Here is a 26,402-nt window from a genome sequence, read left to right as displayed (position 1 = left end):
TTTGGAATTCTCTACAACAAATTTTAAATTGAAAAAAAATAATAAAAAAAAGAAGAAAATAACGTTCATGCATAAAGATTCTCAAATATGCAGTGTATATGATAAGTAGATAATTTAAACCCAAAAACCAAAAGCCAAAAAAACTGGAAGAAGGGATCAAGAAATTAAAGACACATGAGCATTAATTGTTTTGTTTTGGTTGCATATAGCATAGTAAGAAAGGAGTGTGGAGTTATTATGGAATTGAAGAAGTAAGAGGGACCACAAGTATGTCGTTCTGCTTCTACATATATATGGAGGGAACACACCCTAACCCTAAGCCTAATATGGAGCTTTATGTATGTGCTGGAATGACAACAATAATACACATTTGACATGTCTAGGGGTTAGGGTGCAACAACAATGTAACATGTTCATGTCACACTCACACTTTACTCTTTTCATTTTTCTTTTCCTTCTTCCTTCTTCTATTTGCATCATTTTGTGAAACCCTTCTTTATGATGATGATATGATATGAAAAGCTCTAAAGACTAAGTCAAGTTCCACCAAAATAGAAAAATAATGGAAGTAGAGTTTTGGTTAGACGTTAAATCGGCTTCTGCTAATATTAGTATTTGAACATGTAAGATACATAGTATTAGAAGAAACACTTTCTTTTTCAATTCACATCATCTTTGTATTATTTTGTCTCTAGTTATTCATAGCCGCCTGTGTGTACAGTAAACAAGCTTTATTGGTTAATTAAAAGAAATTATTTTTCGATAAGATAATATAAGAAAAATAGTAAAACTATCCGAATTTATTATTTTTTTGTTATTATTTAATTATTAATTTAATTTTTTTAATCTAGTAATCAAATAATATTTTATTATATATTTTTAAATATTAATAATTAATTAATAATAAAAAATAATAAATTTTCATAACTTTTACTATTTTTCATAATATATAAAAAAAATTGAAATCAAGAATTTTTATTTATATTAGTCAATATTTTTAGTTAATACTATATTTATATTAATATATATTTAAACTTTCTTTTGACATTAGTAAATTATCAATTAATTATTGACGGAAAACAATAAATTGTACTTGTCCTATAAAATATAATAAAACCCATGGAAATTGGAGGCTTAATTGCATCTTAACATATATATATATATATATATATATATATATATATATATATATATATATATATATATATATATATATATCTGTATTGTATTGGGTGTGTAAGTTAAACAAGAATACATAGACACTTACATTATATACAGAAACAGAGGCAAAATCTGAATATTACAAAACTTGTATGTGATGTTGAAAAATATACAAAAGCAGAGAATAGATAGAATTGAATAATTTACATTGTGCCGCATATCAATCCATATGCGGTAACCAAAGCCATAACAAGTGAATGATCTGTGTTAGGAGCCACATCCAAAGTTAGAACATCATTTCCCAAAACTACCCCTGACGATGAGTGCTTCTGCTTTGCCTCTGCAATGACATTTCCGTCTTTGTTTACTATCCGATATGCTGCTTCTTTCTCACTATTTCTCACTATGCAGTATTCAACACACCCTACCCTTATTTCGCACGCTACTTTCTCCTTCTTCTTCTTCTTCATCATCATCATCTTCTTTCTCTTCACTTGGAACCATGGCCTCTCCTCAATATCACTACTACTGCTATTGCATGATCTGTACCCTTCCCATCGTCGTCCCAAAGCTATTAATCTCTGCAATAATAAATCAAACATACAACTTGGTTAATTAAAAAGAAGAAGAAGAAGAATAATGAAGTTTAGTTATTAGTAATGAATGAATGAATGAATGAATTACCTTGTGTATGGTGCAGAGAACTCTGCCTCTAAGATCCATGAGGTTAACTTCTCTTGTACCTTTTCGGTCATAGTTATCGACACGGTACACTATGTCACCCTTGGAATCATACACAGTGCAACCATTGGAGTGGAACACTAACGATTTCATCCACAGTGTATACGTTTCTCCCTTTGCAGAAAGAGTAAGAGGAGGATTAGAAGGAGCAAGTTCTTGAGGGTGAATCTTGTTCTTCGCCATTATTATTATTATTGTGTCTGAAGGAGGATAAGTAAGGAGTGGTGTTAGAAGCAGCTTATTTATATAGCTATAGTTGGACCTACCCATTTGTCACTTAATGGAAGGAGTAATAATACTTTAACTGAAATTATTAGTAATGATGTGGATTAAAGAACCTCCGGATTAATTAAATTAATAGGGAGTGTGTAGTACTATATATATTGAATTAAAATATGAAATTGGCCGTTACAATCACGCTATTATGTATGGCTCAAGCACTAATCCATCTTTTGGGGATTAAACTTATATATATAACGCGTAGTTTACTGAGGTGACTAAAAGTGATTGGGTGCCAAATTCGGTTAAGTGGGGTTAGCTGAAGCCACTTACCTTTTCCAAATTCTATTATTCGCGTTGTTTCTCATTAGTTTAGGTAAAGGGCTATTCATGAGAAAGGAGAGCCATGGATTCACTCGTGAAATTCTGATTTTTTATAAATTGACTAGTGACTTCATTTTCACTTTAATCAAGTCAGTTTTTTTTTTTTTTTAATATATAACGGTGTTTTGAAAGGCTATTCTTTGAGAAAATTATATTTTCTAAAGGTTAAGTAATTAACAGTTTTTTTTTTGTCATAGCTAATATTTACTGTTTTCAGTTTTTTCTTTTTTCGCAAAAAAGGAGCGGCAATATTTGGTAATTACTTTTTTTTAATATGTTTGGCTGTAAAAATGTCGTTGATGTGTTTTATTATTATGTATAATATTGTTCAAAACTTAAATATTTCAAAAATTTTAATATAAATCTTTGACTTTTATATCTTCAAAAAGTACTCTGAAAATAAACAAAAATTGAAACAGAATAATTGAAAAAATAAATTTTTTTATGAAAGAATTGTCAACTTAATGCGCATAGAATATACCCAAAAAAGAAAATTAACATATATATATATTGAAAAGCATAGTCAGCTAAAAATGAATTTCTCCAAGAAGAAGTGGAGTGGTATCACATTCCATTAAAGCACATTTAAGGCATTAGAGTGGCGGGCGTGGATGACTCTACCATTTTATTCTATAAATTAGGCAACGCGGCTTAAAGTTAATATCATGAGTTAATTTAGTTTGTGAGGTCTGACTTTTAATTGATGAGGGGTTATTATATTAAATATCAGCATGCACTTACTAATATAATAAAAAATTAAAGTAGCCTTCTCCTTTTTGTAGCATCCATTCGTTGAAAACGTTGAAGGAGGACACAAACACAATAACTAATTAACTATATCTAGATAGGATTAAAAACTATATATATATATATATATATATATATATATATATATATATATATATATAACAGCATTTGAATTTAACGTAGTAGTCCCTGTCCAATTATAATGGGTGGTCGTCCATGTCATTGCATTTTGCAGACAAGTGCTTAATTAGATTATAGTAGTAGTTATCTGCTCAAATAGTGGTCGGCTCTGGCAGTTGATGTCATCATCATGTTAATTAAGTAGTGATGATGATATATTTTTTATTATCATGTATTTATCCATATACATGCATACAGCATATAAGTGGTTTATATATAACATTATCTTCCATTGTTTGTCTATTCAGATAATTAGCACTACCAAGCCAAAAAAAAAAAAAAAAAAAAAAACTAACACTTGTTGTATATATGTGTTATATGCAAGGCATCAACTTTATACTTAACCATATGGTTTAGCTAAAATGTGACTCTTTGGTCAACCTAACTCTATAGAGGGCTGGAACTTGGAAGTGACGTTGGACGAAAGAGATGGACCACAGACAGATAGAATTAATAGGTGAATAGGTATATTGTGTTGACTCATTTAATCATTGGTACGGTCCTTAATCTCCAACGTAACCCTAATTAATATAAATGCTTAATCACGTGATTAATTGTCACATATGTTGATTAGCTTCAATTCATGGCCAATGGCCATTTTTCTTTTCTATATATTTTATGAAACGTGATTAATTCATATACCTGCTTAATCATTTCATATAATAACAAGTATGACATACGTTGATTAACAAATAAAGAAAAAAAATATAAAAACTAACTTTTAATTAGCCAATTTTAAAATTTAGGTTTATAATTTATAATTTAGATTTAATGAGTTATAATTTAAGATACAAATTTAAGATTGATATATATAAATAAAATCATTTTTAAAAAATTAATATTGATTGAAAAAAAATAATTATTTAATATTTTTAACAATTAAAGCATAAAAGCATATCCTAATTAACATATAAAGGTTATGTCTATCTATACAGATAATAATAAAGACTCAAAACGTATCTTATTTATGAAAGATACAAATTAATAGACATTCCGATTTATCAATTATTAACTTTGGAATCATGCTAAAAAAATTTTAAATGTTTTTTTGAAAAAAATAATCATAAAAACATATATATGCACATGTATCTGGCACGTATGATAATTGAGTAATGAGTATTGTATCTAGACATACAAGTTCAACCAAAACAATAATCAAATTAAATATCAAAATATGTTTGCATATATATAGCTAACGAATCAATGATGGATAACCAAAATCAAATCCGAATTTTAAAATGGATATTATTAGGTGGCAATGACATTGCATTTCAGATAGACAACACTATTTCATATGCAATATATATATAGTGATCCATATAATTCATACCTTTGATCGGATGCTCCTTTAGTTTTGGAATGAAAATTAAGGCCTTGAAATGCAATTTTCGGTTTCGATTTCAAACTCTATGGAGGCAGTAACAACCGTGTTGATAACCTTAAGTTAATTCAGGATTTTCGGTCTCTGTTAAATTGAGAGGATGATGAATGTTATAGTATATAAGTTTGTTAATATGCTTGCGTTTATTATATATATGCATGTGGTCGATAATAGAAGTAAAGAACAAATTAAACTGTTTAACGATACAAATAATTAATTAAGGTAGAGATGTACAATTGTACATGATAGACATAATCATCGGATTATTCCCCGGTTTAATTGGGGAAGCGCCCCTGGGAATATATATGGAGTCTATCAGGTACATAAGAGACAATAACTATGCTCCAAATAATTTCATTAGGATTAAGTGGAAACCAAATCAAAACTGTTAATATAAGATACGATGGAAACAAGAATGGGGTTTATGTTATAATAATAAGTGGCTGCCCATACATTGATACGCCATCACCCGTTCACACGTTTTTATTATGATAAATGATAATCACTTCAAACTTACTTTCGTTTGACTTATCTGCATGTTATTTTTAGATGGTATTTGAATTATTTTTTTATATATTATTTTATCTTTTTTACTTATTCTCAATTATCTTCAATATTATTAAAAGTAGAAAACATCAAAAGTGATATACACACAAATTAAAGTGATGCATATAAACGTTATTTGCTATTTTTTGGGATGATGATGATGATGATGATGATGATGATGATGATATATATATATATATATATATATATATCGCGTAATGGATTACGTTCCTCGTATAAAAAAATGTCACTTACGGATAAAATAAATTGAATCAACAAAAACTGTAGCCCTATGTATTTGATTCCTGATATTGTTTATTGTGTTGTGTTTGAATTTGGACGTGTAAAATTTGAAATTTTTATTTTAGAAGGTACGGTATGATTTTTTATGAGAAAATTTAGTGAGTCAGGATTTTTATTAAAATTTGGTTAATACTTAACCAACAAAAGAAAAATAAATAATTTTACATTATTAGATATAATCTCACATCATTAAAAATATTAATAATGACTAATTAATGGCTATAAATTACAAAATTTACTGATTTCTAGCACTACTCATTTTTTATTCTTGAATATTTTTATTAAATTTTTATTTTATTTTTATTTGTTATTTTATTTTTTTAAAAATAAAATTTGTTATGATTATGCTTGTTTTTGTTTAAGTTTGTTATATTTATCTTTCTTTAAAAATTATTTAGAGATTCTGGTTGTTTTAATTTATTTTAAAATTCAAAATCAGTTTAATATAAATAAGTAGTATTATTCTTTATATAAAAAACAACAATAAAATTTTTTTATTTTTTTCTCATTTTTTCACAGTTTTTTTATATTTGTGTATTTGTACTCTTTAAGTTTTATTAATTTTCTTCTTTATATTTTCTCTTGATTTCACCTATGAAATAAATTGTGAGAGATCACATCATTTTATCCTCTCAAATAAAATTTCAAATTTAAAGAATTTAAATTCGTGTTATTTTGCTTGTACTAGCTAGTAATTTAAAAAAATAAACTAATTAAATATCTCTTGATTTATTGATTCTTAATTAGATAAATATTTGTCTTGTTGGATGTCAAGAAAATTGTCAGTGAAGTGTGGAGAATGGAAGTTGTAGGCTCGGCTATGTTCTCCTTGGCCCAAAAGTTGAAAGTTTGTAGACATAGACTAGTTCAATGGCAGAAAACTCACAAAGCAAACTCCCGAAAAGAAATTGAGGACCTTCAAGCTAAACTAGAGGAGTTGCGGGTGGCTGGAATCAATGGGGGGGGGGGGGAGGTTACCAGTTTACAGGAGAAGTTGGAGCTGGCATATTTGAAAGAAGAGAGCTATTGGCGAGAAAAAGCTAGGTCAAGTGGCTAAAATAAGGAGATCAGAACACTATATTCTTTCACCAGAAATTTCAATCAAGGATGCGAAGGAACAGAATTTGGAGTTTAGTGGGGATGGACAATGAGATTGCATCGAAACCGGAGGATATTGCAAAGGTAGCTGAAGACTACTTTTGCAATATTTTTACTTCTTCTTGTTCGGCTGATCCGAATCCATACTTAGAGGATTTGGAGCCTAAGGTTACAGCTTCCATGAACCGTAGGCTCCAAAGGCTAGTAACTATGGATGAGGTCAAAAGAGCTACATTTAGCGTTCATGCTCAGAGTGCTCCTGGTGATGACGGTTTACAACTAAGTTTTTTCACTTTTTCTGGGATATAGTTGGAGGTGACGTTTTTAAGGCAGTGAGAAGTTTCTTTCACAGTGGCAGAATTCTAAAAGTCTTCAATCATACTCAAATTTGTTTGATTCCAAATGTGCCAGATGCCAGTGACATAACTCAGGTACGACCGATCAGTTTGTCTTCAGTTATGTATAAAATTATTTCTAAAGTTATGGTGCACCGATTACAAGGTATTATGAATAAAATTATAAGCCCAAATCAGAGTGCATTTCTCAAAGGTAGACTCATTTCAGATAATATTCTAATTGCCCATGAATGTATGCACTATTTGAAAAATAAGAGAAGTGGGGCAGAGCATGAGATGGCTATTAAATTAGACATGAGCAAGGATTATGATAGGGTTGAATGGCATTTCTTATGGTATATTATGAATAAACTGGGCTTTGATGCTAAATAGATTAACTGGACGAAGGAATTGGTAACGACTGTTTCTTACTTTATCGTTGTGGAAGGTCAACCTTTTGGCTATTTTAGGCCAAATAGGGGCATCCGACAGGGTGACCCCCTATCTCCATATCTCTTTCTTTTTTGTGCAGAAGGGCTTTCCTTCTTGCTACACAAGGCAGATCAAAATAGATTAATTCAAGGAGTTCAAGTTAATCGGAGATGCCAAACAGTTAATCACCTTTTGTTTGCTGATGATTCAATCCTTTTTTGCAAGAACGCACCTAATACAAGCCAAAGTATTCTAGAATTGTTAGAGATCTATGAGAGTTTCAGTGGGCAAAAAGTCAATTTGAATAAGTCGGCTATCTTTTTCAGTCACAACACACCTTAGAACACAAGACTAGCAATTGCTCAGACACTAAAAATTGAACATATCGGAGCACAAGACAAATACCTGGGGCTGCCCTCTATAGTTCAAAAATCAAAGAAAGCAACCTTTGGAGCTATCAAGAATAAAGTTTAGAAGAGAATTATGGGTTGGAAAAGAAGTCTATTGTCATCAGGTGGCAGGCACACGTTATTGAGAGCGGTGGGGGAGGCGATTCCTATTTATACACTCTCTTGTTTCAAGCTCCCGGACACGCTGTTGACTAAGATTCATAGCATGCTCTCACCATTTTTGTGGGGTCAAAAAGGCGCAGAACAAAGAATGGTTTGGATTAAATGGGACACAATGACAAGACCGAAGAAAGATGGAGGGTTGGGAATCAAGGACCTAAGGGCGCAAAATTTGGCTTTATTGGGCAAGCAATGTTGGTGTCTAATGAAATACCCTAATTCTACTCTATCAAGAATGCTCAAAGCTAAATATTTCAGATATACAGATTTTCTACATGCAGAGATAGGAAGCGTACCGTCGTGGGGCTGGAGAAGTGTTCTTGAAGGGCGCAAGGTGATCGAGAAAGGCTTGACATGGAAAATAGGCTCTGGTACTAATGTTCACATCTTCCATGACCCCTGGCTCCCACGACCAGTGCCCCTTAATGTCCCTCAAAATGCACTCATAATCCCGCCAAATCTGCAAGTGTATTACGTTAGTGCGTTACTAAATCCTGATAGAAGTTGGAATAGAAATCTGATTGAGTCAATTTTTTTAGTTGATATATGCAATAAAATTTTTTCAATCAAATCAACAGAGGAGGAGGATGAAGTTAATTGGTGCTGGACAAAATTTGGTATATATAAAGTTGGGTCAGGATACAAAATTGCTTATGGATTCTTTTATTCTCCTACTTCATTTAGGCCCCAGAACATACAGAGTTTGGAATAGCATTTGGGAATTGAAATTACCTCATAAAATTAAGGTTTTTCTATGGAAAAGTCTTCATGAAAAGCTTCCGGTGTTGCAACAAGTTCACAGCCGGTTCGCATCCACTCCTGTCACTTGTCCAAGATGCATGTTGAAGGCTGAATCAATTTCTCATGCTTTGTTCCAATGCCCCCTGTCTTCAATAATATGGAGCCTAAGCTTAATAACCCCTCACCTATGGATGAGAGAAAAAGAGACATTTTTCAATTGGTGGCAACGAGTCTTATCCTGGGCAACGGCTCAATTCGATGGTAGACAAAAGACCCTCCTCATAGTGACGCTGTGTTGGAGTACTTGGAAAGCGAGGAATCGGTGTATTGTTGAGAAGGTAATAAGTCCGGCACCAGAGATAGTGAAAGAAGCCAGCAATTTAGTGCGTGAACTCGTGAGCCATACCTGATAGATGCTGCTAATTTTCTTTACTCTTACTTTACTCTTTTCTAAACTCTTAGTCTTTCAATCACAGTTGGTGATAAATAGGAATACCCAATTCTTTTGTACTTCTTTATGGAAACACTTTTATTTTATATTAATAAAATAACATTTATCTTTAAAAAAATTGTCATTTTTTAAAATATACCTTAGATAATAGTAATAATAAATGCTTTAAAATTGAATTTAAATTCTAATTACTTTCTATTCCTCTAGATTGTACATTTTGTGCAAATCTCCCGTAACTCATTACAATTATTTTCTCATATATATTACAAATAATATGATGGTGTGAATTTCTATACAAAGCTGAACTGACAATGAAATAAGATAATTTCTACTCAATTCTTTTTAAAATACCATGTAAATTATTTTTTATAATGTATCATATCTTAATTGAATATTTATTTTTAATTTAATTACTATTTTATTAACCATAGTTAGATTATATTGTAATTAAATTTTTAAAAGGAGTAAATGTATAATTTATTAAAAGATTAGAAACTGGTTTTTTTAATTTTCCAAATCACGTTAATTGTGGTTCTAATCCTAAATTCTTCTTTCTCGTTCTCTCTCAATATCACTCAGCAACTCTTCCTCACCAGTCAGCCTCTCCTGAAGTCTCGAACGGCCAAACTCCAGAGTCCAGAAGTCACGATCGCTGACTCCTCTGATTCGTCTCGCCAACTTCGGTGCGTCTCCAATACTGCATGTCGCATCTGTGGCTCTTTTGCTCTGCATCGTCATGTCTCCTTGCTCCAGTGCATCTCTCATCGTCGCGTCCTCGTCCATCGCTGCTGTCACCCCTGGCCAGAGTCTGCTCCGCTGTGCTTGTACAGGTTGGTTTTCTCTCTTCTCTGAGTTCTTGAAACTCCCTATCAGTTTTTTTAGTTAGTCAGTTGGCTTATAATTTGATTACAATCAACGAAGCGGTACTTCTTAGGAGGCGCGACGAAGATGAAAGAATGGGAGAGGAGCGAAAGGCTGAAAGCCATTACAGAGGGTTAAGATACATTTTTTGGAAATAATTTAGAAAAAAGCCATGTTTCAAATTTTAATACTTTAAAAAATTGTATAATTGTCCATTTTAACAACTAATTTAATTATAAAATAGTCTAACCATGGTTAACCTAATAACCAATTAAAAAGTGACACATCACATAGAGTAAGTTACATGTTAATTTACAAAGAGTATGGTAGAATTCACCATGAAATAATACTTGCATCATGCTGTTTGTATAAGAAAACTCTTATGTTAGACATATCCTTGACTAAATATTATTGAAGTTTGTATAATGTAACACCCTACCATGCAGAGCTTTACACTTAAGTTGAAAAATAGAAGTGGTGAGGTATTACGACCACTAAAATAAAAATATATACGTAGATATAGTTGAAGGAATTCGTAACTAGGAGCCTTGAAGGAAAGTTTAAGCAAAACCGCAAAAAGAAAAGCGCGTCACACACGAAAATAGAAAAATGAATGAACGAAAAGGGTTAAGAGTATAAACATAAGGAGTAGAATGCTAAAATATACAGAATATCAAGCTCTAGACTCAACTTGTGAAGCCAAGGCCGGCCGGGGTATAATTACATATATATATACAATACCAAAATATCCCAAAACAGAAAACTAACAACCTGTTCCTCCAAGTCACCTCTAATAGGGACAAAACATAAAATTATAAACAGAGGAGAGTCTAGATACATATAAACAAGGCATAAACAAAATACAGTAATCCCAAAATATCAAACTTTGCTTGCAGAGGAAACTCCAAATGCTCAGCGAGGTGCCTCTCGACCTGTATCTGAAAAACAACAATATATGTATGGAATGAGAACTGGGGGTTCTCAGTATAGTAAAGGAGCCAACGTACATAATGTATAAGGTCTCGAAAAAGTCAGCAGCAATCCTAGAACTTCAACACTCATATTTAAACTTAAGATCTAACTAAACTAATAATTTTGGTGAAACCATCTAAGGTATTCACATTCTAATTTAACTTTAACCTAACATTTTACTTTCTATCTCCTTAAACCCTCCGAATCGCCGGTGAACTACTATTAGCATTACCCCTGCTAGCTTGAGGGATCTCTCAGTTGCAAACACATACAAAATAGACAAGGAAGCCACAAATATACATAGCAATTACAACAAATGGAACAAGTAGCAGATATTCAAAGCTAAGCAGTTAAGCAAATCAAAATAATACACACTTAAACAAAACATACAAATACATACGATGCATGTCTGTCCTACTGGCCGTGAGCTCACGCGTCGGTTATGCTGCTAGAATCCGACACATATGGTAGTTAACCCGGATACCGTCTCTCAACTGCGCATCTCCAGGAGGCATAAAATCGGGAGATTAGTGCCCTACCACCTTCTCCTGGAGGCATACACCTGAGGAAATAAATCGGAGGATTAATGCCCTACCACATTTCCCTAATGAGGTCGTGCCATACCGATCAAGGGATTAGTGCTTTACCACCTTACAGACAAAGAGAGAAAGAGAATGTGAGGGGAAACGTCGGGGGATTAATGCCCTACAACTATCTTCACACCCCACAAAACACAATTCACAAAGAATACAGGGGAATGAATAAATGGATTAGCACCCTACCGCCTTTCCCACATCGAACACATCACAATCACAGAGAATACAAGGGAAAAAGATAGAGGAATTAGCTCCCTACTGCCTTCTCCACATCCAACTCATCAATATCATCATTTCCATTAACTACGTCTCATTCATTCTCAAATTCATTATTATTCATTCACATTCATTCAAAATTCATAATTGAACTCAGTCCTCCTCTTTCTTCTTCCTTATTGCCAACCTCCTCATGAATCATATCTCAATTCAATTACATTCTTTTATTGTTATCATTATCTTTATCACTTGCTTCATACTCAACATTACCAACATCTCATTACTTAATTGTCACTCCGCAAATCCTCATCCATATTCCCTTAACTCAATTAAACTGGCCCTTGGTTTAAAACTCAGAAGCTTGCTACCGGACCTTAAACAAGTTTTAAAGTGGTTTAGATAATTAGAGGAATGGTTGATAGTGTAAAAATGATTAATTTTTATTAAAACAGTAGTTTGGGGGGTTTACAAGCTTCCAGAAAGGTCAAACAGTGAAAAATAGAATTTTAGTGTAAAACAGATTGGTGTGCGTACGCACCATGTATGCGTGCGCATGCACAACCATTTTTTGTCAAAGTGTGCGTACGAACGCAGCAGAGAGGCCTTCCCATCCTGTGCATATGCATCACAATGCGTACGCATCCAAACGCACGCACACCGAAAAACCTAGTTTTCTACAACTTAGGTAACATTCAATTTTTGGCACTTAACTTCCGACGTCCATAATTTCTTCTATAAAACTTCAATTTTCACAAAATTTATACCGTTTTAAAGCTCTTGAAATTATCTTCATTTTGAAACCAATTTTATTCAAATCTAAAATTTGATGCAGCATTTATGGTCCGCCAAAGTTCGTTAAAAATCTATTTTTACCAAAAGTGTTCAAATTCTCTATTTTCCAAATTCTCAATTTCAAACTAAAGTTTTACACCTCAAAATATCATCAAACATATTTCAAATAATTTCATATCCATTTCACCCATTTCACAACATTCGAATACTCAATTTTATAAATTTCAACCCAACAATTAATAACCAACAATAACACAATTCATCAATAAATCATAGCGCAACTTGTAATCATTCATCAATTCTCTTCAAGCACCTCAATCATCAATTATCACACATTTACATAATCAAACTTAATATATCCACCAAATCACTAAACCTTAACGAGTTCACATGGTTCAACTTATCCTATAGTCAACTAGCCTACGTTTTCACGTTACATTACACATTATCTAAGAGAAACCAAAACCATACCTTGGCTTATTCCTCCCTAAGCTCGGAATGCTACAAAATATATCGTTCCACAAATGTCCAAAGCTTTAAACGTAGACCAAATAGAAAATTCAGCCACCGAAAATCGAACTCAAGCTTCCAATGTTCACTCCCAAGCCTCCAATTCCATCAATTTGCTTCCACAACACCTAATTTAATCTAATACCATATAAATATCAGTAAATCAACATAGGTTTGCTATACCAATAATTTCACAAGGGTTATAGGATCTTCACCTTACCAATAGAAGTTTGGGACAAGACCTAGCAAGTTCACAAAGCTAATTCAATTCTAAAATGACAAAATCATATAATCACTCAAAAATTAACACCCAAATGAGAAAATTGAAAAGGGAGAAACTGGGCAAAAAAATCAGAATTTTATTATCAAATTGTTTAGTGGGTTTTGTAGAGGATAAAAAGATATTGAAAATTTAAATCAAGAGTGGTTTAAGGTTCTTATTTTTCCCCTTTTTCCCAAAGTTTCAACATGATTCCCTTATGTTTGAGGGAGAAGTGGCTGAAGCCACTTAAGTAAGGGTGAATGGGTTGGGTCTTGGGCCCAATGTGGGTCTAGTTCAATCGGTTTGGCTCGTTGGCCTGTTTTTGGGCCAAAAACTTTCAAATTAGTATCAAACTTCATCTTTTTATTATTTTTACTTCTATAAATTGTAGAATTTAATTTCCTAATTTCTTTAAATAGTAATTAATTTATTGGCTAATTATTCATTAATTACGCGGGATTTACATCCTACCCCTAAGAAAAATTTAAGCCCTCGAAAATATCATTTACCACAAGTGTTCATGAGACTAATCCTCCTTTTTAACTCAACGTATAGCAGTCCTAAGGTCTTCTCAATCTCCGCACTTCTGCTGCCACACTCTAATTCGTTTATCTCTAAGAATTTATTCGCCTCATGCCAACCAAAATCTCCTTAAGCTCTACAATGCTTTAACGACAATATCCCGCGCAACACTCTTAAGTTTGGTTCTTTGTTCGACATTTCCAATCCTAATTTATCACTTCCGTCTTAGGTATGAATATGCGCAATGTCTCAACGTTCTATAACGTAGTTAAAATTTAGTTATCAGTTTCACGATTACCTCCACCTTGTTATGATTGACCGGCATCTTGAGCCATCTTATGTGGACAAAGTATAGCCTTGTGCTCTGGTAATCCACACTTGAAACACCTCAACTCATCAGAATATATCCATATATGCTTTCCCCTTCTATTTCCATTGTGATTATAATTCCTCCCGTAATTGATCTGGTCCTGCGGACGTAGGGGGATGTAATCATTTCTCTTGAAACTTTGACTCCTTGGTGTAAGGTTCTTTCCTTGCTCCTTTCTGTATGACTCCTGGCAGTTATTCTCAGCCAAAGTAGCTTTTCTCGAGCACTCCTCTGTAACTCTGCTCTTGTTTACCAGTTTAGAGAAGGTTCTGATATCCATTAGTCCTACTGTGCTCAGAATGTTGCTCCGAAGTCCACCTTCGTACTTTATGCACTTCCATTCATCGAAATCCCCTGGAGCATCCTGACAAATTCTAGAAAACCAGCATAGTTCCTCAAATCGACTGGTGTACTCTGCCACTGACATTGAAACCTGCTTTAACTGTAGCAACTTTATCTCTTTTTCCGTCCTGACTGAGTTGGAAAAAGACTTCTTGTAGAATTCAGATTGAAAAGAGTCCCAAGGTATTACGACATTGTCTTGTTGCAAAAGATGAAGTGTTCCCAGCCACCAGAACTGAGCTTCTCCCATCAGCTGGTATGTAGCAAACTCAACATATTGATTCGCAGGCACTTGTTGCACTTGCAAGGCTCTTTCCATTGTCTGAAACCAGTTATCTGCCTCTGTGGGGTTTGTCATTCCTCTAAAGATTAGTGGGTTTACCTTCAGAAAGGTCGCTAAGATCATCGGCCCATTGTCACCATTTCTGCCATTACCATTTCCATCTTGGTGGCCAAGTATCTGAGCCGTGGCCTGCATAGCCATAGCCATACACTCAAGTGCAGCCATGAAGTCCACAGAGTTATTTCCAGTCATTTTGGGTCCCTCACTACCTCTCCCGTGACCACGCCTGCATCCATGAGTCGTTATTTGGTTCCTGTTCACACCAAACAAGTGATATCAAGGTGATCAGTCTCAATATCTCAAGTCTAATGCTTCAAAGTCCCAAATGCATACTCATAAACAATTATGCCACATATATCAGTTAGATATCCTAATTAGCATGTACAGACACCCAGAGTATGACCAGAAGCATAGTCAATTCGTTCATCAGGCTTTACATGAATGAACTGCTATAATACCATAATATAACACCCTACCTCGCAAAGCTTCACGCTTAAGTCATAAAACAGAGGTGGTGAGGTATTAAGACCTCTAAAATAAAAATATATATGTAGATATAGTTGAAAAAACTCATAACTAGGAGCCTTGAAGGAAAGTTTAAGCAAAACCGCAAAAAGAAAAACGCGTCACACACGAAAACAGAAAAATGGATAAACGGAAAGGGTTAAGAGTATAAACATAAGGAGTAGAATGCTAAAATATGCAGAATATCAACCTCCAGACTCGACTTGCAAAGCCAAGGCCAGCCAGAGTATAATTACATATATATACAATACCAAAATATCCCAAAACAGAAAACTAACAACCTATTCCTCCAAGTCACCTCTAGTAGGGACAAAACATAAAATTATAAACAAAAGAGAGTCTATATACATATAAACAAGGCATAAAACAAAATACAATAATCCCAAAATATCCAACTTTGCTTGCAGAGGAAACTCCAGACGCTCGACAAGGTGCCTCTCGACCTGCATCTGAAAAATAACAATATATGTATGGAATGAGAATGGGGGGTTCTCAGTATGGTAATGGTGCCAACGTACATAATATATAAGGTCCCGAAAAAGCCAGAGGCACTCCTAGAACTTCGACACTCAGAATTAAACTTAAGATCTAACTAAACCAGCAATTTTGGTGAAACCATCTAAGGTATTCACATTCTAATTTAACTTTAACCTAACATTTTACTTTCTATCTCCTCCAACCCTCCGAATCACTGGTGGAACTACCCTCAGCGTCACCTTCGCCAGCCTGAAGAATCTCTTAGTTAAAAACACATACTAAATAGACAAAGAAGGCACAAATACAGATAGCAGTTACAGCAAATAGAACAAGTAGCAGATATTCAAAGCTAAGCAGTTAAGTAAACAAAAAAAAATGCACACTTAAGAAAAACATACAAATGCATATGATGCATGCTTGGCCTACTGGCCGTGAGCTCACGTGTCGGTTATATTGCCAGAACCTGACACATCCGGTAGCTAACCCGGATACCGTCTTTCGACTGCATATCTCCTGGAGGCATAAAATTGGGGGATTAGTGTCCTACCACCTTCTTCTGGAGGCATGCACTAGGGAAAATAAATCTAGGGATTAGTGCTCTACCACCTTTCCCTAATGAGGCCGTGCTATATCGATCGAGGGATTAGTGCCCTGTCACCTTATAGAGAGAGAGAGAGAGAGAGAGAGAGAGAGAGAGAGAGAGAATGTGAGGGAAAACGTCAGGGGATTAGCGCCCTACCACATTCCTCACATATCACAAAACACAATTGACAAAGAATGCGGGAGAATGAATTGAAGGATTAGCGCCCTACCTCCTTCCCCACATCTAACACATCACTTCGTGAATGCGGGAGAAAAAGATCGAGGGATTAGCGGCCTACTGCCTTTTCTACATCCAACTCATCAGTATCATCATTGCCATTAATTATGTCTCATTCATTGTTAAATTCATTATTATTCATTCACATTCATTTAGAATTCATAATTGAACTCAGTCCTCCTCTTTCCTCTTCCTTATTGCCAACCTCCTCATGAATCACATCTCAATTTAGTTACATTCTTTTATTGTTATCATTATCTTTATCACTTATTCCTTACTCAACATTACCAACATCTCATTACTTAATTGTCACTCTGCAAATCCTCCTCCATATTTCCTTAACTCAATTAAAGTATTCGCCCTTGTTCTAAAACTCAAAAGCTTTCTACTAGACCTTAAACAAGTTTTAAAGAGGTTTGGATAATTAAAGGAATGGTTGATAATGTAAAAATGATGAATTTTCATCAATACAGTAGTTTCGGGGATTTACAGACTTGCCGGAAAGGTCAACTAGTGAAAAATAGAATTATTGTAAAACAGGGTGGTGTACGTATGCACCATGTATACATGCACATGCACAACTAATTTTTTTTGCAAAGTGTGCGTATGCATCGTACCGAGCGTACACAAGCAACAAAGAGGCCTTCCCTTCCTGTGCATACGCATCACAATGTGCGTACGCACACCTGCAAAATCCTTAGGGTGTGCGTCTTGTGCGTACGCACGAGTCCAAACACACTCCCTGGTCTGTGCATGCGCACACTACACTAATGTGCTTATGCACACCAGAAAATTTGGTTTTCTGCAACTTAGGTAAAATTCAGTTTTTGGCACTTATCTTCCGATGTCCATAACTTCCTCTACAAAACTCTGATTTCCACAAAATTTATACCGTTTTAAAGCTCTTGAAATTATCTTCGTTTTGAAAATAATTTAATTAAAATCCAAAATTCAAGGCTCAAGTTATGGTCCACCGAAATTTGTTAAAAATTAATTTTTACCAGAAGAGTTCAAAACCTCTATTTTCCAAATTCTCAATTTCAAACCAAAATTTTACACCTCAAAACAATATCAAACATACTTCAAACAATTCTATATCCATTTCACAATATTCCAATACTCAATTTTATGAATTTCAACTAAACAATTAATAACCAATAACAACACAATTCAACAATAAATCATATTGCAATTCATAATCATTTATCAATTCTCATCAAACACCTCAATAATCAATTATCACACATTTACGTAATCAAACTCAACATATCCACCAAATCACTAAAGCTTAACAAGTTCACATGGTTCAACTTATCCTATGGCCAACTAGCCTACGTTTTCACGTTATATTACACATTATCTACGAGAAACCAAAACCATATCTTGGCTGATTCCTCTCTAACTTCGGAAACCCACAAAATACACCATTCCACAAATGTTCAAAGCTCCAAATGTATACCAAATAGAAAATTCAGCCACCAAAAATCAAACTCAAGCTTCCAATGTTCACTCTCAAGCTTCCAATTCCATCAATTTGCCTCTATAACGCCTAATTTAATCTAATACCATATAAATATCACTAAATCAATATATGATTTTCTATACCAATAATTTCACAAGGGTTAAAGAATCCTCACCTTACCAACAGAAGTTTGGGTCAAGACCTAGCAAATTTATAAAGCTAATTTAATCCTAAAACACCAAAATTACATAATCTCTCAAAAATCAACACCCAAATCACGAAACTGAAAGGGGAGAAACAGGCATGAAATCAGAATTTTCTCATCAAATTATTCAGTGGATTTTGTAGAGTACTTCGAGACAAATGCATGGCGCTGATGGCTCGCCAATCACAGCTCCAGATTGAAAGATATTGAAAATTAAAATCAATAGTGGGTTAGGGCTCTTATTTTTTTTTTCTTTTCCCCAAAGTTTTAACGTGATTCCCTTATGTTTGAGGGAGAAGTGGCTGAAGCCACTTAAGTAAGGGGTGAATAGGTTGGCTTTTAGGCCCAATATAGACCCGATTTAATTGATTCAGTCTGTTGGTCTGTTTTTGAATAAAAAATTTTAAAATTAGTATTAAATTTCATCTTTTAATTATTTTTATTTTTTTAAATTATAAAATTTAATTTTTAAATTTTTTTAAATAATAATTTATTTATTGGCTAATTATTCATTAATTACGCAGGATTCAGATATAAAATCTCAAAAACTCTTTTCGGTTAATCTGACCTAACTTCTATACAATATTGTATCATGGGTAAGTGAAAGAAATAACACAACTAACAAAAATTCCAAATGAATCATTGATACTATTTTAAAATTAATTATGTACTATATATTTTGTATCTAAACATAATACGACATTCAAGTATTGTTATATAAAAAATTAATTACTAAATTATTTATTTATATAAAATATATGTTAAAATATAAAATTTATGTTAAAATAAATTAAAATTATTATATTTATATTTAAATATACAATAACTAATTTTTTATATACACATAATAATAATAATAATAATAATAATAATAATAATAATAATAATAATAATAATATATTTATTATTATTATTATTGTAGCCACCTTTTGCAAGAATCTTTGTGCTCTCAGCGATCCTTTCAACAGTAATATCAGCAAAAGTAGGATGAATCTTCACTGTTTTAAATTAAGTCAATACAAGTATACTATATACACACATCAATATAACTATATAAGCTTCACAAAGTAAGAGAACGACTATAAATCCAAAGTATCTGGGACATAAGCTATAATATTTATCTATTCTATAGTAACAGAATTTACAGCCCAATAATGGCGATTCACAATGTCCCAACCTAGTGACTAAATTGTCGTAGAATGTCCACCTTAGTGCTAGAGCTTCTTGTGTGATCTTATTTTTTCAAGGGACCGAAATTCTCTTCCCCTTAAAACAAAACAATATAAAAAACATTATCAATTATATAACATAATCCAAGTACGTAAAAGACTATAAGCAATTAAACTTCACTTTATTTCTATAAACCAATCAAATAACTAATGCCTAATTATTCAATAATCATAAATGAATGTTCTTTTGAATTCTCCTAGTATCCTATTTTTAAGAAGTTACGTTACAATTCAACTCTGAATATAATATTTTTATGTAGAGAAGAAAAAAAAAAGAGTGACAAGAGATGTTGGTGTTTAAAGCACACCTCAATATCTTAGTCCAAGCAGTCCTAGCCTTGCTTCAACACCTTCAATCATAGAAAGGGCAACAAATAGAGCCGCAAATTCACTTAATTCAAATGCCAAAACAAAATTTTAGAAAGAGATATGTGTATATGGTATGAAGTTTTAGCAGATTTTTTTTTGTATTAATTACACTTCAATTAATAGCTAAGATTATAATTCCCGTCAATGAACACTTGCTTATATAATTTGCTTATTCATCGTATCTATTTCTTCCTATCTTGCCTAATCACATCAGCTATGAATAACATTGAAAACAAAAACAAATAACAATCTAAATTCAGCGAATGCCAACTAATTACCAGACAATAATAAGCTATAAATGATACCTAAAGAGTGACTTTCTCTTTTTCTGATAACTCGTTACTTACCACTATACTGTCTTCATCGGAACTAGCAATAAAATGAACGTGAACATAAGTGTAAACATTCATAATTATTAGTCTCAAGCAAGCATGATTTACAAGATCTGAATTTGTATAAGTTGAATAATATATATCAATCTGATGTAGGATTTAATATAAAATTAGCATTAATTAAAAAATAAGAATTGATTTAAAATGTCAAGAAGAGAACATAACAATTGAATTGTTCATTTTAGATCTCGATAGGTCAAAATAGTGCCCTAGATAAAGTTCAATTTTCAGTAATAAATAATAGCAAAATGAATTTGCTTGCTCGAAAGGACCTAAACTTCCAAATTTAACTTACAAGTAGGAAGCGAACCATGTATGAAATCAACGAGGTAGAGCGAGAGATTAAGAGAAGCCGAAGCGAAAGATTGAGGAAACAGAATAATGAGATTTAGAGATTCAAAGTGCTGAGAGATTGAGAAGGAGGCAGAGCAAGATCGAGAGATTTAGAGCACTCTTGTGAGAGTGAGAACATGCGACGTGACGTTGGTTTCGATTTTCAAATTAAACCAATAAGGGTTCTTTATTTGTGTGAGATTTAGGTAGGAGTGGCAATGGGTAGGGTAGGGTAGGGTTTGAATTCAACCCTAACCTTACTCGTGGGTTGAGATTTTTATATAAATTTGAGAATCTCCAAACCCTAACCCTACCCGTTCTTAACTCGCAGGTACCTGACCCTACCCGCGGGTTACCAAAAAGATGCAACATTATTATATAACTTGATGATAATTTAAAATAGAACTAATTTTTATATAAAAAGAATGTATTAAATTATCAATTAATGATTTTCTCTTAGTGGCTAAGGATCTTTTGCATTTAGTGAGAGGATATATATATATATATGGTGCAGGTTGGTCGGGTAGGGTTGAGACTCAACCCGCACGAGAACAATACCCGCATCCTACCCTACCTGCTGCAGATTGGGTTGACAACCCTACCTGTTCACACCTGGACCGAGCTATACGGTCAGGGTTGGACGGAGAAAAAGTGACTGACCTCTTGTTAGGTTGGTCGTCACCAACCTCTTCCCAAAAGAGCTCGGCCAAATTGCCATAGAGGCCCAAGCAGGACCAAACAGAAGGATGCGGCCCACTCTAAAGGCGGCTGGCCTAAAAGATAGGTGACCTCGCCCAAGATAAGATAAGATAACTAACTTATCTCAAGAAGGCTTACTCCACACTACTATAAATACATTGGAGCCCCCAGGTATAACTCATACTCTGATTCTACAAAAATCTGCCTAAAGCACGTGCTAACTTAAGCATCGGAGTCTCTTGCAGGTACCACCACCCCCGGGTGAACGAGGATCAGCGGCATCCCAAGATTCAACAAGTCGGACACAATAGCTTTGGCCACGACAGAAGATCCCGTCCGAGATCAACTTTCAGTTTCAGGTAACCCTCGGAACATTGGCGCCATTGCTGGGGAACCCTAGAAGTCATCCCATCATCATGGCAGACAACCTTGACAACGACCGCGACTCTGGAATGGAGGACAGAACGCCGCATAAGAACACAGATACCACACTAAAGGATACACCTCAATCCAAGGGAGACAATCAACCCCAAAACATAGAAATCTTAGATGTCATCCGTGAACAGCAAGATCACCTCAAGCAGCTCGAACAAGAAGCTGAACGGCAACGAGAGGCCGAGAAAGACCTTTGGAGAGAAACGAGACGGTGTCGAGAGCTAGAGGACAAGCTCCTAAAGCTCGAAACTGACCTCAAAACTAAGACCACCCAATCCAATCATGACGATAGTCCACACAAGGATCAAGACCCGTTTATAAAGGAGATTATGGAAGCTAAAATCCCCAAAGAATTCAAAGCTCCTGACATGACCCCATATGACGGCACGTCTGATCCTAGCCATCATCTTAGCAATTTCAGAAGTCGGATGTATCTCACAGATGCCTCGGATGCAATCCATTGCAAAGCTTTCCCAACGACCTTCACCAAAACAGCAATAAAGTGGTTCGACAGCTTGCCGCCGAGATCGATTGCGAGCTTCGATGACCTCACAAAGAAGTTCCTAGATGGGTTCTCCATTCAGAAGGATAAGACCAAGCATGCTCCAAGCCTACTAGGGATTAAACAAGGAGATCAGGAGAGCCTCAACAATTATATGGAAAGATTCAATAAAGCATGCCTTGACATACAGAATCTCTCTACAGAAGCAGCCATCATGGGTCTCATCAATGGCCTACGAGAAGGACCCTTTAGTCACTCCATATCCAAAAAACATCCAACATCTTTCAACGAGGTTCAAGAGCGGGCAGAAAAATATATTAATATGGAAGAAAACTCCCGATTAGGAGAAACCTCAAAGACTGAATTCTCCTACCCACCTCGGGACAAGAATAGAGAGTCCAGGTAGAAAGAAGACCAACCCATTGAGAAACCTAGAAAGTTCCACGACAACACCCCTCTCCGGGTGTCTCTTGTGGATGTCTATCGAGAGGTATGCAACACAGAGAAGATCTCGCCCCCTTGTCCGATTAAACACAAAAAGGGAGGATGTCGGACGAAGTATTGCGAATACGACCGAATTTACGGGCACTCTACGAACGAGTGCTACGACCTAAAGAACGTTATAGAAAAGCTAGACATGGAAGGCAGATTAGATCGATTCCTTGCCAGTACAAGGGACGAACCAAAAAAGAGAAGAATGGATGAAGAGGGTGAACGAGCTGAACGTCCCCCTCGCACCCCTGAAAGACATGTTCATATGATCAATGGTGGATTCGCAGGCAGAGGGATCTCTAAATCATCCTGCAAAAGACACCTCCAAGAGGTGTATCATGTCGGAGAAGGGAAGAGATCATCAGACCTCCCTACTATCATCTTTACCCAAGAAGACACCGCGGGCATCATCTCGGGACATGACGACCCGGTGGTCATTACAATCGTATTAGCTAATGGCAACCTTCATCGAACATTGGTCGACCAGGGAAGCTCTGTGGATATACTGTTCAAATCTACCTTCGACAAACTCGGCTTGCAAGAAAAAGAACTCAGAGCATATCCGGATAGCCTATTCGTGCTCGGGGACGCCCTAATTCGGCCACTAGGGTACCTTCCGCTACATACAACCTATGGAAAGGGAACTCGGTCTAGGACGTTAAGCATAGAGTACATCGTAGTCGATGTGAGCTCAGCATACAATGCCCTAATAGGTCGGACAACGTTGAACCAGCTCGCCGTAGTAGTCTCTACTCCACACTTGTGCATGAAGTTCCCAACGCCAGAAGGGATCGCCACCATAAAGGGAGCCCAAAAACTAGCGTGGCACTGTTACAACGAAAGTCTGAACCTTAAAGGCAACCCCAGAGGAAAGAAAACCAATACAATTGAACTCGGGAGAATCCGAGCTCGTGAAGAACTTCGTCCTCAACCCAAAGGTGAGACTAAGGAAGTTCAGATAGGGGATGCTCAAGACAAAGTAATGAATATAGGGGCAACCTTAAAAGGGGACTTAAAGGAGCTGCTGATACAGTTTCTAAAGGATAATTCCGACCTCTTTGCATAGAAGGTAGCAGACATGCCCAGCATAGATCCCGAGCTAATGTGCCATAAACTGGCAGTGTACCCTGGATCTCGGCCAGTACAACAGAGGTGTAGGAAGCTTGGCCCAGAAAGGTCCCAAGCTGTGGAAGAGCAGGTACAAGCCTTACTCGAGGTAGGATTCATAAGGGAGGTTAAGTACTCATTGTGGCTAACCAACGTCGTCCTGGTAAAGAAGTCAAATGGAAAATGGAAGATGTGCACTGATTACACCGACCTCAATAAAGCCTGCCCAAAAGATCCCTACCCGCTTCCAAATATAGACACTCTAGTAGACACCTCCTGCGGATACAAGTACCTTTCCTTCATGGACACTTATTCAGGATACAACCAAATTCCAATGTATCCGCCCAACCAGGAAAAGACCTCGTTCTTAACACCAAAAGCAAACTACTGCTATATAGTCATGCCTTTCGGACTCAAAAATGTAGGGGCTACATACCAAAGATTGATGAACAAAGTTTTTGCCGATCACATCGGAAAGCTAATGGAGATTTATGTAGATGACATGCTGGTAAAAACACAAAGTGAGGAATCGCTGTTATCCGACCTCACCCAAGTGTTCAACACCATAAGAAAGCATGGGATGCGACTCAACCCTGCAAAGTGCACCTTCGTGGTAGAAGCTGGCAAATTCTTAGGCTTCATGCTCACCCAGAGAGGAATTGAGGAGAACCCAGATAAATGCCAGGCTATACTCAACATGAAAAGTCCGACCTGCGTCAAGGAGGTACAACAACTCAACGGAAGACTAACCGCACTATCCAGATTCTTGGCTGGATCAGCCCTAAGATCTCTTCCCTTCTATGCAATATTAAGGAAGGAAAAGAGGTTTGAATGGACCCCAAAATGTGAACAAGCCTTCCAGAATTTCAAGAAATTCTTGGGGCAACCACCTATCCTTACTCGATCACGGGAAGGTGAAGAACTCACACTATATCTTGCCGTAGGAAGTCGGGCAATAACATCAGCACTAGTCAGAGAAGACGAAAGTGGGCAACATCCCATTTACTTTATCAGTAAAGCTCTACAAGGGGATGAACTAAACTATCAAAAGATAGAAAAGTTCGCCTACGCCCTTATACTTACTTCTCGACGATTCCGTCTATACTTTCAAGCTCATACTATCAAAGTACGGAACAACCAGCCCATAAAAGGTATCTTACAAAAGACAGATCTAGCTGAAAGAATCCTACAGTGGGCAATCGAATTATCCGAATTTGACCTCAAATATGAAGCTCGGACAGCTATTAAGTCACAATATTTGGCCGACTTCATCGCAGAGTACACTGACACCCCAGATACACCCATAGAATGGAATCTCTACGTAGATGGCTCCTCGAACAAAATGGGAAGTGGTGCAGGCGTAATTATAGAGGGTGATCAGGGAACCAAATCGAGCTCTCATTAAAGTTTGAGTTCCTTGCCTCAAATAACCAAGCCGAATACGAGGAACTACTGGCTGGTTTGAGGCTAGCTAGGGAGATGGGAGTTCAAAAGCTTGTGGTCTTCATTGACTCACAAGTGATCACCTTGCAAATAGAAGGAAGCTATCAAGCTAAAGACCCCACCATGAAAAAATACGTGGATAAATCTAGAGAACAGCTTGGACAATTTAGGGGATATGAGGTCCGACATATACCTTGGGAAGAAAATGCCCGAGTCGATGCACTTTCGAAACTAGCCAACACTAAACCAGGGGACAATAATAGAAGCCTCATCCAAGATACACTGCAAAGTCCGTCAATCTCAGAGGAAGAAAAGATCCTAGCAATATCAGGACAAGATCAAGGATGGATGACTCCCATAATCAACTACCTCAAGTCCGAAACACTCCCCACAAACAAAAAGGAGGCAAAAAGGCTAGTACGAGAAGCGCAGTACTACACCATAGTGTACGACGTCCTATATAGGAGAGGAATCTCTACACCCTTCCTAAAATGTGTCCCGACCTCCGTTACAAGAGAAGTCCTTGAGTAAGTCCACAGTGGCATATGTGGTAACCATTTTGGGGAACGAGCTCTTTCCAAAAAGGTACTCTGAGCTGGCTTTTACTAGCCAACCTTGCAAAGGAAAGCGACAGAGTTCGTCAAAACGTTCCCCCCATGTCAGAAGCACGCCAACTCTCACATCACGCCACCCGAAGAACTTATCTGTGTCACCTCACCCTGGTCATTTGCAAAAGTGGGGACTCAATCTCCTCAGACCCTTCCCCCGGGGATCAGGGCAAGTCAAATTTCTCATTGTAGGCATAGACTACGTCACAAAATGGATTAAAGCAGCGCCG

The 26,402-nt window shown here is 35.7% G+C and overlaps 2 protein-coding genes across 2 annotated transcripts; both read right to left on the bottom strand.

Annotated features, from left to right (window-relative positions):
- Positions 1–1,223: 1,223 nt before the first annotated feature.
- On the bottom strand, positions 1,224–4,997 carry LOC130967942 (protein LURP-one-related 4-like). The gene is made up of 3 exons (XM_057893000.1): positions 4,763–4,997; positions 1,846–2,102; positions 1,224–1,742 (listed from the first exon to the last, which is right to left on the bottom strand). Exons 2-3 carry the CDS (start codon positions 2,083–2,085, stop codon positions 1,365–1,367), a joined length of 618 nt encoding a protein of 205 aa, XP_057748983.1. The 5' UTR covers positions 2,086–2,102; positions 4,763–4,997; the 3' UTR covers positions 1,224–1,364.
- Positions 4,998–14,327: 9,330 nt separating this feature from the next.
- LOC130966734 (uncharacterized) lies at positions 14,328–15,266 on the bottom strand. The gene has a single exon (XM_057891561.1). The coding sequence runs from the start codon at positions 15,264–15,266 to the stop codon at positions 14,328–14,330; it is 939 nt and encodes a 312-aa protein (XP_057747544.1).
- Between the last annotated feature and the right edge of the window lie 11,136 nt (positions 15,267–26,402).

This window comes from Arachis stenosperma, chromosome 3 (genome assembly GCF_014773155.1).
Source record: "Arachis stenosperma cultivar V10309 chromosome 3, arast.V10309.gnm1.PFL2, whole genome shotgun sequence".
Lineage (NCBI taxonomy): Eukaryota > Viridiplantae > Streptophyta > Magnoliopsida > Fabales > Fabaceae > Arachis > Arachis stenosperma.
This window is presented reverse-complemented; position numbering and strand designations above follow the sequence as displayed.